A 16,505-nucleotide genomic window follows, 5' to 3' on the forward strand; every position below is an offset into this window, starting at 1 on the left:
TTTGTCCAGATGTCGACGCTACGAAGTGGCAGGAAGAAGCAGACAGCCAGCCCTGATGGCAGAGCATCACCAACCAACGAGGACCTACGCTCAAGTGGCCGTACCTCACCCAGCGCAGCCAGCACGTCCAGTACTGACAGCAAGATGGACTCTGTGAAAAAACCCAGCAAGGTGTGGCCTCATCAGGGTGTCCGCGGGTCCTTAAAAAGTCTTAAAATATCTTAAATTCCTTAATGTAAAAATAAGGCCTTAATTAGTATTAAAATGTCTTAAATTCACGTTTCAAAAGTCTTACATATGCACCCAAACCTACGTCGTAAAGAAGATTTAGATGTTATGTGTAGTTGCTGAGTGAGATGGTAACGCCGTGTGACTGTATTGCACTCAGAGTGTGTGTGCGGCTCATCAGTGTTTTAAAGCGGCTCGGTTCACAGTGACTGCCGCTCCACACCAACTTCATCTCTGTCTGTGCTGTGAGTTTCAGTTGCTTACAACACAACACGCACCACATTCGCTTTGTTTTAACGTTAGCGTAATCGCAAACATTTCTGTGGGCAGAGGTTTACAGCATTTCACCCGATCGGTAAAGAGAAGTAAATTTAATAAAAGTGTTGCCATCTAAAAGGAGGTCTTCCTGCGGTTTGCCGCCAAAATAAAAGCCACACGGTCTAACGCATAAAAGTCAATTAAGTCAGAAATATATTGCTATTGTTATATTACTATTTGTACCCTAAATAATTTTTTAATTATTATTATTCAGTGCAATAGTAATATTACAAAATAGCAAAGGTTTTTTTAATATATATATTTCTGTACATTTATAACACTACTTGTTGCATTATCCTGGCATAAAATTACAAATAAACCTAGTAAACACTGCTGTGAGGGGGTTTCTAATACAGCTGCTGACTGTGTGATGGTAAATTCAGCATCTTTTTCTCTTCTGGCTGGCGTAATCCATCTCTCTATTATTTTTGTCTTGGAAAGTCATGGGAAGGAAATACTGTGTTTTTTTCTTTCATTGTTGGAGCAAATGGTAATACAAAAAGGATTTTTGCTACGGTCTCCCATCTACCTCTATAGAAGTTTACCCTGCTATAGTTTACTTAAACCCAGAAACGGATGTATATGCATGAACACAATCCATTATAGCTGATGTATACCATGTCTTGAACATGGTATTAAATTTGAAGTGCTGATACCTGCAGATACCCTGTAGGGAAAACCTTGTACCAGCGCAACATGTGCATTTTCCTATGTACCAAAAGAGCTTAAATATTTATCTTCTCTTACAACAGAAGATAAAGGAAGAGGCACCATCACCTATGAAGAGTGCCAAACGCCAGAGAGAGAAGGGATCTTCAGATACAGAAGAGCCTGAAAGGGCCAGTGCTAAGAAGTCAAAGACTCAGGTAAGATTCCTTTCCAGGACTGACTTTGCTTAACACCTCATTATATTTAGCAGCTATAATTGACCTAGGCTTGTGGACTCTACTTCACAATCGGGTTTAGTAGTCCCCTCTGAAATTAGGACCTGGTACAAAGTAATCATATTCTTGCCCTTCCATGCAGGCGTGCTGTGACTGACTTTCATTACTTTGTTCGTTTGTGTCTTCCAGGAGTTGAATCGGCCTGACTCACCCTCAGAATGTGAGGGAGAGGGCGAGGTAGAAAGCTCGGATGGCCGCAGCGTAAACGACGAGGGCAGCGACCCCAAGGACATTGACCAGGACAACCGTAGCTCATCTCCCAGCATTCCAAGCCCGCGTGACAACGAGAGCGACTCGGATTCGTCAGCGCAACAGCAAGTCCTCCAGGGCCAGCACCCTCCTGTAATCCAGTGCCAGACGGGCACTTTGCCCCCTGCACCGCATTCCACCACTGCGTCTGCGCCCCCAACGTCAAGTGCAGCGCCACTCCCTTCACAAGTGTCTCCATCTGTGCCCACCACCCCCATCCCTCCACAACAGATTGCTTCAGCAGGCCCGCTTTCTCACATTCAGTCTGGAGCAGCACTTCATCCTCCAAGGTTGCCTTCTCCTCACTCGCCCTTGCAGGCCATAACTCAACCTCCTGTGCCCTCTCAGAGTGGTCCACAGGCTCTACAGCCTCAGCTGCATGGCCCCATGCCTGCAATGGGCCATCTGCAGTCAGGGCCTCACATGCCTCATCCTCATGCTTCTTTACCTCCACAGAATTTCACTCTCACTCAGTCTCAGGTTCCCCCTTCCCCCATGTCAGCCCAGGCACAGGCCTCCTCATTATCCCAGCAGCAGCAGCCACCGCCTCACACTCCTCCATCGCAGTCCTCATCTTCACAGAGTGGCACTCAGCCCCCACGAGAGCAGCCCTTGCCTCCTGCGCCCATGTCCATGCCTCACATAAAGCCTCCACCCACCACCCCCATCCCTCAGATGCAAAACCCTCAGACACACAAACATCCACCACACCTGTCAGCTCCACAGTTCCCCCAGAAGCCACCCAACTTGCCCCCACTGCCTGCCCTGAAGCCATTAAGTTCCCTTTCTACGCACCATCCGCCCTCTGCCCACCCACCCCCGTTACAACCCATGCCTCAGCCTCCAGCCGCCCAGCCTCCTGTGCTCACGCAGTCCCAAAACCACGCGCCTCCTCCAGCTCCACCACTCCCCTCACCCTCGACCGCTCCCTCACACTCTGCACCTTCGCAGCCATCCTTCCCTCCTCATCCCTTCATTCCAGGAGCCTCAGCCGCTCTCCCACCCTCTTCTGTTCCTTCTTCCGTGCCAGGACCCCTGGCCACACTGCAGCAGCCCCCCTCGTCCATCTCCATGCCCCTGCCTGCTTCCATCAGTGCACCCTGCTCAGGTCCCTCCACCATGCCGGCTGTGCAGATTAAAGAGGAGCCTCTGGATGAGGCGGAGGAGCCTGAGAGCCCGCCTCCTCCACAGAGGAGTCCTTCACCAGAGCCCACCATCGTCAACACACCCAGTCATGCCAGCCAGTCTGCACGGTACAACAAATATTCTTACCTCTAATCTTATGTATCATTGCACCAAAATGTCCTGTGAACACTATTATCCAGGTTATGTAGTAAATGTTTAAAAAAGTTAGAGCACCCTTCCTGTGCCTGCTCATAGCTGACCCGCCATCATCAAAGGCACTATTATTATTAAAGTGAAAGGATGTATCCGTACATGAACATCTCTTGTTCAGTATGTTATCGTGCTGTCTCCTAAGTGCTGCACACACAGCCAGTGAATAGCAATGAGGCTGCTAATGCACCCAGGATGTAGCTCATTATGTCAGAGGCACTGAAGAGACTGATTTAGTTGCTTTACCCAGGAATAATGAGCTGACATTCCAGGGGTTATTTATTTGTCATGAAGTACTGTAATTGCATTTCAAACGGTCACAGGCAAAAAAAAGGACTTCCCAAGTAGAGCTAGTTTGCTCAAATTATTGTGAACATTGAATGAATTTTCACAATTTTTTTTCTGTTCTGCTGTTTCAGGTTCTATAAGTACCTCGATCGAGGCTACAACACGTGTGCAAGAACTGATTTCTACTTTACTCCCCTGCCATCATCCAAGCTTGCTAAGAAACGTGAAGAAGCACTGGAGAAAGCGAAGAGAGAAGCAGAGCAGAGAGCACGGGAGGAGAAGGAAAAAGAGAGGGAACGGGAAAAAGAGAGGGAAAGAGAACGGGAGCGGGAGAAAGAGGCAGAGCGAGCTGCGGTAGGTTTCACTGTACTTTCCAGGCCTTTATTAAATAAATATGTGCTACTCCTCATAAACCTAATGAGAATATCATTTGACTTTATAGAAGGCATCCAGTTCTTCTCACGAAGGCAGACTGGGTGATCCTCCCATGGCTGGGCCTGCTCACATGCGGCCACCCTTCGACACCACTCCAGCCACCATCGCTACAGTGCCACCCTATATTGGCCCGGACACGCCAGCCCTGCGCACGTTAAGCGAGTATGCACGACCCCATGTCATGTCACCCACCAACCGCAACCACCCATTCTTTATGCCTCTAAACCCAGCTGAGCCGCTGCTAGCCTACCACATGCCAGGATTGTACAACGACCCTGCAATGCGTGAGCGTGAGCTGAGAGAACGCGAGATCCGCGAGCGCGAGATCCGTGAAAGGGAACTAAGGATGAAACCTGGCTTTGAGGTCAAACCGGGCGACCTGGACAACCTGCACCCCTCAGCCAACCCCATGGAGCACTTTGCCCGTCATGGCCCCATCGGATTACCCCACATGGCAGGCCACCCGTTTGCCTCGTTCCACCCAGGACTGAACCCTCTGGAGCGTGAGCGCCTGGCCCTGGCCAACCCCCAACTGCGGCCTGAGATGTCCTACCCGGAGCGGCTGGCCGCCGAGCGTCTGCATGCCGAGAGGATAGCCAACGACCCCATTGCCCGGCTGCAAATGTTCAACGTGACCCCGCACCATCACCAGCACTCGCACATCCACTCGCACCTCCACCTGCACCAGCAGGACCCACTGCACCAAGGTGAGGGAAAGTTCTTTAATCACACCAGTCATTAAACTGCATAATAATAATAATAATAATAATAATAATAATAATTACTCGCATGCTTCAGTTGAAGAAAATGTTTTTTGTGTGGTGTGTGTGAAAAATATGCATGCAGCAGCATCTGTGCTTGGCTTGTGTTTGAGGACTCTGTGATTGAGCTTGGTGTTTTTGTTTGAACGTCACTGAGTGGTGGGCATGTACTTGTGTCTGTACTAATGTAATACTTTTGTACCCTGACAAATTGCTGCTGACACGGAGTAGGTGGTGGTGAATGTCTTGTGTGTCCGCCAGGTTCTGGGGCCCATCCGCTCGTTGACCCCCTGGCGGCTGGACCCCACCTGACCCGCTTCCCGTACCCGCCCGGAGCCATCCCAAACCCGCTGCTTGGCCAGCCCCCACACGAGCACGAGATGCTGCGGCACCCTGTATTCGGTGCGTCCTCTGCCACCACAATCATATCACAAGCCAAAATACCTGCTATACTACTGTATTACTATTGAGTTTTAACCTGTCTTCGCTGCACTGTGTGTTGATGTTGCAGGTACTTCGTACCCTAGAGAATTGCCTGGGGGTTTGCCTCCGCCTATGTCTGCAGCGCACCAGCTACAGGCTATGCACGCTCAGTCTGCAGAGCTGCAGAGACTGGCCATGGAGCAGCAGTGGCTTCACGGCCACCACCACATGCACGGAGGCCCTCTGCCTGGACAGGAGGACTACTACAGGTCAGTGAATTACCGTAAGCATTTACTGACTTAAGCATATCGACTGAAAGCCAACGCTTATTGATCTGGACATTGTGTGTAAGGCACGTGTTTGATTGGTGCTGTTTGTCTTCTCGTCCCTGCAGCCGGTTAAAGAAGGAGAGCGATAAGCAGCTGTGAGCATTTAGAGGGATGTGATATCACAGGGGTCAGCAGGACACAGGAGGTCGCACCAGAACAGTCGGACAGGAACTCACGTGCCCTTGGGACATTTTTAAAAACCGAAAAGTGACAAGGATAATCTGATAACTTTTTTTGTTCTGTTGTCAGTTTTCTTTACTCTTATGGACATTTGTTGTTTTTTTTTTGTTTTTTTTTCTCAAGAAGTTTTTTGGTATATAGCGTTCAACTAGTGACAACGTCCTCAAGACTGATTGTGACTTTCCTGCATGAACATCCTCTGAGAAGCTTCCCTGACATTTTTGTAGGTGCTAGAATACCAGACACTTTGTCACTGTGCTTATTCAAAAAAACAAAAACAAAAAAAGGAAAAAAAAAAAAGGAAAAGAAGTCAGGCCATTATATCTGAAAAGTGCTATCTTAAATTCAATGTTTATTTTAATACATTGTAGGAGGTTTTTAATTTTAAAAAAAGCTGCAGCATGGCATTTTTCGAGTCTGTAAATAGTATATATAAATATATATATACATATGATTATTATAATTATTATTATTAGGTGTGGATTCCTGACCGATTTGTAGACCTCCAGTATAATAGTTCTGAAGCATCATCCCTTGTTTCAGAGGGGAATGAGATGGCATTATTTGAGTAAGTAGCCATGTCACATGGTTGCGGTCCATAAAACAGGGTCGCAGAGAAATGGTTGCACCAGATATTTATCCACACACGCCTAAGGTGCTCAAGTTGAGCTGCTTTTCATCCTATAGACTGTCAGACACAGATACACGTACAGACCCATTCATGATGTCATTACCATCTTCATTTCCTCCAAGTGTGATGGCTCCGAGGCTGTGCACGAGGGATTACAAAAAACAATTGCACTGAATAACATCGGAAAATGACATTTTCAATTCTAATTGGTTTGAAGTGAACTGACAATGTGAATGAGTGCATTTTAAAAACGTCTTAGTTCTGTGCACCAAAGTGACGAAATTGGTTTTTATAAAGCAGAATTACGTTTTCATGCAACTTTCTGAAAGTACTTATTGATTCAGGTATTTCTGTCATCTCACAATGATGGGAATGGCCTGATTTATATATATTTTTTCGTCAGTGCTTTTCATGAATGCTTTTAGTGATTTTAAACCAGTTATTGGGTGCTAACGGCGGTGCAGTTCCCCCAACTCCACTACTCAATTCGCTCTGCCTCCAGGTGCGAGGCTCCTCACTCAGTCAACCTCACTGTGATACTCGAAAGACGTGGTTCTCCAGAAAAGATGGATTTAAGAGCTTTGAACAAGAATGTGCGTATTTTGTGTGTGCATGTTTGTAGTAGTGGAGAAGAGCATATTACCACTGCAGCTTCTCTCTGCATTCCTGACACTGCACTTCCCATGAGCCGTGATCCATGGGCCGTGTGATGGCCGTCGTCCACTGTTACATGCAGTATTTCACTCTTTTTATGTCTCACACACTCATCATGGTAATTTTACATTCATTGATGCTCTCAAAGCCAGAAGGTATTTTTGTGTTTCAGAATTGGAATAATACTTGATAATCAATGCTGTTGTAGAAGACATCAGGTTGTTATTCCCCCCCCACCCCCCACCCCCATTGGTTAAGAGGGAAAAAAAACATCCAAAGCTTGCACAGAAACCCGTTCGTGTCAGCTGAAGCCCAAACTCCATCATCAGCCATTTTTACTTTTTGAGTTGGACTCTACCTGTCAACTACCTGTCTCTGTCTCTTCGATGTATACAACATTCTAATTTTGTTTTCAGCATTTCCTCCCTTCTGTCCAGTTTTCTGTGTCTTAAACCTTCGATGTTGAGTGTTGTCAATGGTTCAGCTTCTTGTTTCAGAGCGGCAATAGCAGAATGTAAATTCTGACTGCTAAGATTTATATATACTGGTATCTTGAAGCTTATTGTATATATTAGTAGTCGCCATGGGATGACACAATGTAAACAAAAGTAGAAATAATTAAAACAAAAATTGTGAGTCCTGTGTTCTGCCCATTTGAGTATTTTGTAATTTTTTTGAAAATTTTGTGAAATTAAAATAAAACTAAGTTACACCACACTTGATTTCTAATGAAGATCACTTTTTGTTATACGCCATGGCAGAAGTAAATGTTCATGCTGACAAAATGCCTGTAACTGTTTTCCCCCTCTACACTTTGCAGTAAATTTTTACACCAAAAACCAGAAAAAAATTCTTTTTTGTATTTCTGTATTTGTATGTACAGCGCCCTCCACTAATATTGGCACCCTTGGTAAATATGAGCAAAGAAGGCTGTGAAAAATTGTCCTTATTGTTTAACCTTTTGATCTTTGGTTAAAAAAAAAATTCACAAAAGTACTCTGATCTTGCGGGTATCAAACAATTGCTAACAAAACACAGATTAATCAAAAAAAAAAAAACTTAAATATAGGTGTGCAACAATTATTGGCACCCTTTGTCAATACTTTGTGCTACCTCCCTTAGCCAAGATAACAGCTCTGAGTCTTCTCTTATAATTCCTGATGAGGTTGGAGAATACATGGTAAGGGATGTGAGACCATTCCTCCATACAGAATCTCTCCAGATCCTTCACATTTCGAGGTCCACACTGGTGGATTCTCCTCTTCAGTTCACCGCACAGGTTTTCTATGGGTTTCAGGTCAGTGGACTGGGAAGGCCTTGGCAGGACCTTGATTTTTTTGGTCAATAATCCATTTTTGTGTTGATTTTGATGTATGTTTTGGATCATTGTCCTGCTGGAAGATCCAACCACGGCCAATTTTAAGCTTTCTGGCAGAGGCAGTCAGGTTTTCATTTAAGATCTGTTATAAGATAGAGTCCATGATGCCATGTATTTAACCATGAGCATGAGGTACTTTTCCATATGGCTACCTCTCTGTGTGCACCAAAACCATCTCTGGTGTTTATTGCCAAAAAGCTCTATTTTGGTTTCATCTGACCACAGAACCCGATCTCATTTGAAGTTCCAGTAGTGTCTGGCAAACTGAAGACGCTTGAATTTGTTTTTGGATGAGAGTAGAGGCTTTTTTCTTGAAACCCTTCCAAACAACTTGTGGTGATGTAGGTGACTTTGGATTGTAGTTTTGGAGACTTTCTGACCCCAAGACGCACCTAACTTCTGCAATTCTCCAGCTGTGATCCTTGGAGATTTTTTGGCCACTCGAACCAGCCTCTTCATAGTGCATTGAGATAATAAAGAGACACATCTTCCAGGTTGATTCATAACATTTCCAGTTGACTGAAACTTCTTAATTATTGCCCTGATGGTGGAAATCGGCATGTTCAATGCTTGTGCTATTTTCTTATAGCCACTTCACATTTTGTGAAGCTCAACAACCTTTTGCCACACATCACAGCTATATTCCTTGGTCTTACCCATTATCACGAATGACTAAGGGAATTTGGCCTGTGTGTTACCTCATATTTATACCCCTGTGAAACAGGAAGTCATGGTTGAACATTTTCCTGTTCCTAGTCACCCGGGTGTACTAAAAACATAAAATATCATTGAGAATATACTTCAAATATATTTTTCCTCATATTAATTCATAGGGGTGCCAATATTTGTTGCACACCTATATATTAAAAATACTTATAAACCTGCGTTGTGTTTGCAATTGTTTGATATCCATGAGAGCAGATTTTTTTTTTTTTATTTATTTTTTTTAAACAGAAGATCAAAAGGTTAAACAATGAAGAATTAAATAATAAGGACAATTTTTCACAGCTTTCTTTGCTCATATTTCCCAAGGGTGCCAATATTAGTGGAGGGCCCTGTATGGGTCAAAGATAAATCAGGCTGATCTTTTGTGTTTATATCTATTTGAGATTCTTTGATTTTATTTAGTATGTAAAAGTACATGGACCTGGATCACTTGCACTTTTCACACGTTTGTGATTGGTTGGATTTATTTGTATAGCACATTTCACAATAGATTTTGTTAAAAAAAAAAATTTTAAAAAAAGGCGAATGTAAAGATGAGCGACGGTGGTGAGGAGATGTTTCCAGAGACAATGTGGGGAAGAAATTTGAGAGGAACCAGACTCAAAAGGGAACCCATCCTCTTCTGGGTGACACCTGATGGGGATTATAAATGATTACTCTTCAACAACTCTGTACTATGAAGTCAAATTTAAAACGTAAGTGATCAGGATGAATCAGGCAGGTCTGGAATGTTAAAAGAGCCACAGCATTAGCAGAAGTGTGTCAGGATCAGGCAGCAGGAGTGTATATACGACTCACCAGAGAGAACAGATTATGTATGCTCTTATCTTACACTGGTATGAAGGGGTCTACATTACAGTGTGAACACAATGCAAGTATGAACTCTTGCATCCATACCAGACAAGTGTATTAGGGAGCGTCTCAACCAGCTCCCCAGTGCAGTAGTCAGGGCACTGATCAGGCAGTCGGCCATTTTAAGAGCTGTCTCAATCGCAAAATCCTTCCAGTGTGCTGGAACATTTGCACGCTCAAAAATTCCCACAATGCACGGCAAAAACCAGGGAGCATCGATACTCACTATGTTCCCTTACTGGAAGTGACGTCTTGTTTTCTGAGACCTTTCAGCTCGAGAGAGAAAAAATGGGGGATGAGCTCTCGGCCAACTTCTACAAATGTAAGCATCTCGTTATCGTTGTTGTAGCTCTCAGATGATTACTTACATTAGTGGTTCTTATCTAGAATTTAACATTCTATATACAGTTTGTTTAAGTCTAACGACTTTTAAGTGTTTAATGATTTTTTTTTTTTTTTTTTTTTTAATCCACTAGCTAACCGATGATCCTGCTTGAAGGACCATGACTGAAATGCTTGTGATTAAGCTAGCAAATTTATATGACGTCCGAAAATTTTCGGTGTTCTACAATGTAAGTATGTAGTCATGTCACGGAAATTCAGTTATCAGTATCCCAATGTGTAGTGAGCCAGGGTCCTTATCAGTACCTCAACTCATGTACACGATATACTGATTCATGACCTACTGAAGGGAGCTGTTCAAGAAATACCCTTAGTTGTTTTTTGGGGTTTTTTTTTTTTTTTTTTTTTTTTTTTAATTAGCCAGCCTCTACAATTGTCTGTTTGCATATACTTAAACCATGAGCATAATCATGCTGCAAATAGCAATAGAAATGTCTGACATAAACCATAACATTACTATCCTTATAGAATGCGCATTTAACCCTCATTAGGCGGTTAGGATGCTCGTTCCTTAGGCCTAAATAACCAATTTCTACTTTTTATGTATTAGATGCACTATCTCCATCAATGACAATTCAAGAAGAGAAAGAATCAGATGCTGAAGTCTTAACATGGGAGGTCTTATCAGCTCCGAGGGCTGCACTCCTGGTGTGACTGAAGCACGATCAGAGTGGAAGGCTGGAAGCTTCGTTATCATGTTTCAGCAACATCAGACAGCAGCGCTGTGGTGGGTCTGCTCGTTTGCCAAGATGGCTGTCAGGTTTGTCAGGCTTTCTGTCTCTGTGTAAGGCTCTGAGCCACAGTTAAAGAGGTTTTTAGATGACATGCTGGGATGTGCCAGCTGAAGAAAAACACATCCAATAAGATGAGATTACTCTAGAAGGTCTATGTTAAACATGCTGTAACATGCTAGCTGCAGGATAATTAGCACAGGGAATAACATGTGAGGGGGGAAAGCATACTTGCTAACTTAATTGGGAGCTGTGATCTGACCTTGTTGTACAGGATCGATCCTACTTTATAATATAGAGAGGTTAAGCTTTATCATCTCACAGCTTTATTACTGGAGTGCCTCAGGGGTCAGTTCTTTGTCCACTCTTCTCCTTTTATACTAATCAGGTGTCATGGCTCATCACTGCTATGTCAGTGACGCGCAACATCTCTTTGCCTCCATCCACTTCTCAAGTTGCTCAGAATATATTGGACAGACATTGTGACATCTCATTCTGCATGAAGGCACATCATCTGAATCTCAACCTTGACACAACTGAACTGATATAACTACCAGTGACGAACTCTTCTCTGCTGGACCTGTCAATCAACATTAACACCCCATCCCCTCCCAATCCAGCTAAGACCCTTGGTGTGATTTTAGGGCTCAGAATCCTATATTACGTTTTTGTAAGCTCAACAAGAAGATCAAGATCTCCATGAAATTAGAAGAATATAAAATTCTCCGACCACAAAATCTGCTCAACTTCTTTTACAAGCCGTACTCATTTCTATACTTGAGTACTACAACTGTCTTCTTGCCAGTGTCCTTCATCAGCATTGAGAACACTGCTGCTTGTCTAGTTCTCTCACATGAACCCCCTCTAGAAATTCGTCGGCGTCCTGTTACAGCAAGAATAAAAAAAAAAAAAACAACACTTGTCTTGTCATTCAAAGTGCTTTGCACCACTCTATCTGCACACCAATTCAGGCCTTTAACGTCATCCTGCTGGACATGTCCTCTCAGAGGTCTAAAAATGCTTGTAGAAAATCTCAATGCTTCATCATCCTGGTACCTCAGTGGTGCAGCGAGCTTCTCCATTCACTCTGAAGAGTCTTGTGTCTCTATTACTTGTGAGAAAACCTAAAGACTTTCCTCTTCAGACACTTTCTCTGCTTTTACCTTGCATTAATTGCCTGTGTATTAGTTCTTGTTTAAAAAATAAATAAATAAATTACTGTATTATTATTTATGCAATTAGGCTTGAAATTACTTGAAATTCCTTTCATTACTAATTGTATTTCATATTGTTTATGCACATAGGTTTATAATTGTCTTTATGCTACCATCTAGAAGATTCTAGCACTTGTACAAACTATCATTTGTCTTTTGCTTTACATCACTGTGGCTTGAACTTTTGCACATTTTAGACATTGTTCCGGATAATCATGTTCAAAGGAAATTCCCTTAATTCTCTGGACTCCACCAAAGCCATGAAAAAACACACATGAATAAAGAAATGTTGATGTATCCATGCAAAAGAGAAAAAAACAGGCTATTGACTAATCTTACAACCGTTAGGATTGTGCAAGTGTGTGCAGGTGCTCTTGACTGGGTAGCAAGTCAGAAAACATCTGAGTTCTTGAAAGGGACAAACTAATCAAAAAAGGACCTGTAATGCTTAATGAAAATGTAATACTTAATGCCACAGATAGAACAAGGTGGTGGTATGGAAACCTCACTGCTTGCTGGTCTTTTGGAAACTTAAATCGTACCTCACCCATGCTACTAACCTATTATAATATCTCTAACCAGCTAGGAAACAATCAACCTCACACCCTTGTATTCAGTATTTAAAATATATAATATGATGGTTTTACTTTTGGCACTATTTTAAGTGTTTACCATAAAATAAATAAAGGAACATTGAAGATTTATTTATTATTATTTTTAAAAGAGAGAGAGAGAGAGACAGAGAGAAATTTACATACATTTTATGCATATATCAAATATATAAACTGAGATATATTTAATTTTCAAATTTTGTTTCCTTAAGTTTGCACTGGAGCTAGGAGCTGACCTAGCTAAAAAAAAACTAATGTAAGCATATGACAACCAGTTAGTATTTTTGAAAAATATCAGACATGCCTCATTTTGCCTGAATAACACCAATAATAGATAAGCAAATATTGGTGTCTTAGTATGAATTAGATTTTTCTTAAACATTAGCAACAACAAAAAGACCACTGAAGTCATATCACAAACCTGTACAGTAGTACCAAGTTTGGATCAAGTGGTACTTCAAGGACATAACATTTTTGTGATCTCTATTACAGTAATGTTATGCTATTCACACCTTTAAAAAAAATCTTTTAACTACAAATTAAGAATGTGATTACAAGTGTTTTCCCAAGTTGTTTCATTGTTTATTAATTTTTTCTATGTTCAAATATTTTATGCCAGTAGCACGAAAGTCCCAATAATTTACATACGTCTATTTTGTTAATTCTTGTATTCGTTTTCTGAATGTAGAGTAAGATTACATGATGCATCCAACAAATACAATACAAAGGTTTTTTAGTTAGAGTAGTGTTGTATGGCTTACATGTGGTTGAATTCAGTAAAGCAAGTTGCTGGAAATCAATCCTTCTCCTTCCTGTTTGTGTGTGTGTGTGTGTGTGTGTGTGTGTGTGTGTGTGTGTGTGTGTGTGTGTGTGTGTGTGTTAGGAGTGCTATTACATTACAGCAAACCTTTCACTTACACTACAGTACGGTTTATGGTTTTTGATGAATGTTAATATAACTACTAGCTACAAATGTTATTTTCCGAAGCAGTTGAACTGCATTTTCAGAAACCAGCAGTTATTATGTAGAAACTCTTCAATATTCAAGTTGCAAGCAGAAAAGTGAAGCAACGCAGTTATCTAACACATTACTCCGGCTTATCCGGCTGCTCTAGCAATTTGGCCTTCTGGTTGTGAACTAGGTATTTACATAACATAGTTACAGAACACAGCTTACTTCTAAATGACATACTTTTACCTCAAGTCACATCTAGTTAAGATTTAGAAGCATCCTGGATTCCAGTTCAAGTTAGGTAGCTGTATTACAAAGTAGCTACCTGTACCTAGATTTTGGCAAGAGCCTTATAGGTTTGTCCACCTGGAATAGTAAAGCTAGTGATCTTACTTGTTCTTCCTTCCTGTTTCTAAAGAAGTGAATAGTTCAAAGAATACCACTGACATAAATGATTGTATGACCAGCTACTAGCTACCAAAATACAGCCAGAACTAGTCAAACTGGTCAGACCATCTTTGCCAGCTAATAATTACTGTTAATAATAAATGGTGCACTTATATAGCGCTTTGATCCAAAGTGCTTTACACTGTGTCTCACCAATTTACACACACACCAATGGTAGTAGAGCTGCCATGCAAGGCACTAACTTGCCATCGGGAGCAATTTGGGGTTCAGTGTCTTGCCCAAGGACACTTCGGCATGTGGAGTCACTGGTGGGAATCAAACCACCAGTCCTATGATTAGTGGACAACCCGCTCTACCACCTGAGCCACAGCCGCCCACTCTAATACTATATTAAAGACCAGTTCTTATTTATTTATTTATTTATTTATTTATTTTACATATATGTAATGCAACAGTAAGGCCATTAGAAAATCTAACAATAGTAATGTCTAGTAATAACGAAGCTGGAAAATAACATACCTGCTGGATATGATGGTCAACCAACTTGTCCAGCTCAACAGCAGGACAGTTTTGGCAGCTGGTAGCTGGACATGCTAAGCTGGATTTTTCATCAAGAGCGTTATTGTAATATTCTGCAGCAGTAGCATATAGCCAATAAGACGAGCAATGCTGTAGTGATGCTTTTTATATGATAGAAACTGAATTGAACTACTGATAAACTACTTGTAGTAATGCATTGTTTAAGAATAAAGGGACATCACTGCTTAAGATCCATCATAGATTATCAGTGCATGGGCATAGTTATGGGGTGATGCACAGGTCACCCCAGTAAGACATTAGTAGTAGTAGTAACAACAACCATGTTTATCTTGCCTACACCAATTCCCTAGCTCCACTGACCACAGTGAAAACACAATTGAACAAACATCGGTCAAACTGTTGACGCACCCCTGTTTCAATGCAGTGAAATCCAACTCCTTGTGAACAATTCTGTATAAGTCCAGATTGTTTATGTAACTTAATTTTCAGTCACATTTCTACACCCTACATATATTCTGTAAATAAGTTTGCAGTTGGACAAATGAATTAATGAGGTTTTATTACTACAGGTAAGTATCTGGACATTAAAGAGTGTGCTTGGCAGCTTGGGACGACCTTAAAGAGTCAGGACGTGGTCTCGTATTACTGTTTGATCTAGTTGGAAGTATATAATGTTGCACCGTTTTTGACTTCTGCCATTTACACAGTGGCTTTGCAGCACAGACGTCAGATTTGGTTTCATATTGAAAATAAATGCAGTTACTACTTCTCCTGGATTTTCAGAGCGCAGCAATTCAGACAGTCTTGCCCTTAGCAGTATGAAGTTATATCATTACATCTGTTTATGACAGCCATCTTGAAGTGAATAGAAACACCTCACCACAATAATATTTTCAGTCTGTCTTTCTGTCTCTCTCTGTCTCTCTGGGTGAGAGCAGGCATGGTTGAAGTAGCTGGTGCTCTCCAGTGGGGTAACTGTGCAGTCAGTCCATGTTATTAGACAGCTGTTGTGTGTCCCTCCGGTGTTAGGAGACATGTGTGTGAACAGGAGAGCTGCTCTCAGCCTCTAATGATATCCCACTCTCACATTCCTGCCATAGCAGATCACTATTCCCTTGTCTGTTCCACAACACCGGAGAGATCTGCATTTGGCCAGCCCTGCACATTCCTCACTGACTCCACACCAACACACCACCCTCCCCCATAGCCCTCTCTTATTCTTTACACTGCTCTCTGTCTTTCTGCTGGATTACATTGTTGTCCTCTGAGATATGTGAAATCTCTATTTTACACTTACTCCCTTTGGCAGCCTGCCATGCTATAAACCATTCAGTTTGTGATGGTTTATTTAATGATGTACGCCTCTTTGAACCATCACAAATCTATCTTTATGACAAAGGTGATGACTTCATTTCTGCTAACAGTAAAATGGTAATAACTAATAGTAAAAAGGCATCACTGTGAGTTATATCATGCTATTATTTCAGGAGGAGTAAACTGTAGGACCAGTAGAGCAGAAAACATAGTTTGAACTACTGGCTTTGATTACAGTCAATGTATTATTATTATTATTATTATTATTATTATTATTATTGCTGTATAGTGGAACATGTTTTTAAATCACTTAACACTGAGATTCAGTGTTGAACTGGAATAATACTTCAATGTAATTAGAGCTCTAACTCTATGCTGTCTAAAATGTACACATTTTAAGATATCGTTCACTCGTTTCTCTAATACTTTTTAAGTGGAATGAAGTAAATAAAAACTTTTTGTGAGTGTCGAATGTTTGAGGCCCGATGAGTATTACTCTGCACACCCGCTGGGCCTGGTGGGTGAATTATCCTGCAGGGGCTTGATGTTGTCCTGGGGCCTGGAGACAGAGAGCAGCTTGACCTTGTGTGTAATGAGCGTTC

General features: G+C 41.9%; 1 protein-coding gene across 6 annotated transcripts in view; it reads left to right on the plus strand.

The window, feature by feature from the left end:
• rerea (arginine-glutamic acid dipeptide (RE) repeats a) overlaps positions 1–7,492 on the plus strand; it is a 193,659-nt gene extending 186,167 nt beyond the window's left edge. For 4 of the 6 annotated variants that reach the window (XM_017487119.3, XM_017487118.3, XM_017487121.3 and 1 more), the window contains 8 exons: positions 10–171; positions 1,299–1,412; positions 1,620–2,992; positions 3,494–3,716; positions 3,805–4,504; positions 4,790–4,960; positions 5,070–5,250; positions 5,376–7,492. In XM_017487119.3, coding sequence (XP_017342608.2) covers positions 10–171; positions 1,299–1,412; positions 1,620–2,992; positions 3,494–3,716; positions 3,805–4,504; positions 4,790–4,960; positions 5,070–5,250; positions 5,376–5,409 — 2,958 coding nt within the window. In that variant the 3' untranslated portion in view covers positions 5,410–7,492. The remainder of the gene's footprint in view (positions 1–9; positions 172–1,298; positions 1,413–1,619; positions 2,993–3,493; positions 3,717–3,804; positions 4,505–4,789; positions 4,961–5,069; positions 5,251–5,375) is intronic. The other 2 variants (XM_053686537.1, XM_017487122.3) reach the window with 1 other exon arrangement.
• The last annotated feature ends 9,013 nt before the right edge of the window (positions 7,493–16,505 follow it).

This window comes from Ictalurus punctatus, chromosome 15 (genome assembly GCF_001660625.3).
Source record: "Ictalurus punctatus breed USDA103 chromosome 15, Coco_2.0, whole genome shotgun sequence".
Classification (NCBI taxonomy): domain Eukaryota; kingdom Metazoa; phylum Chordata; class Actinopteri; order Siluriformes; family Ictaluridae; genus Ictalurus; species Ictalurus punctatus.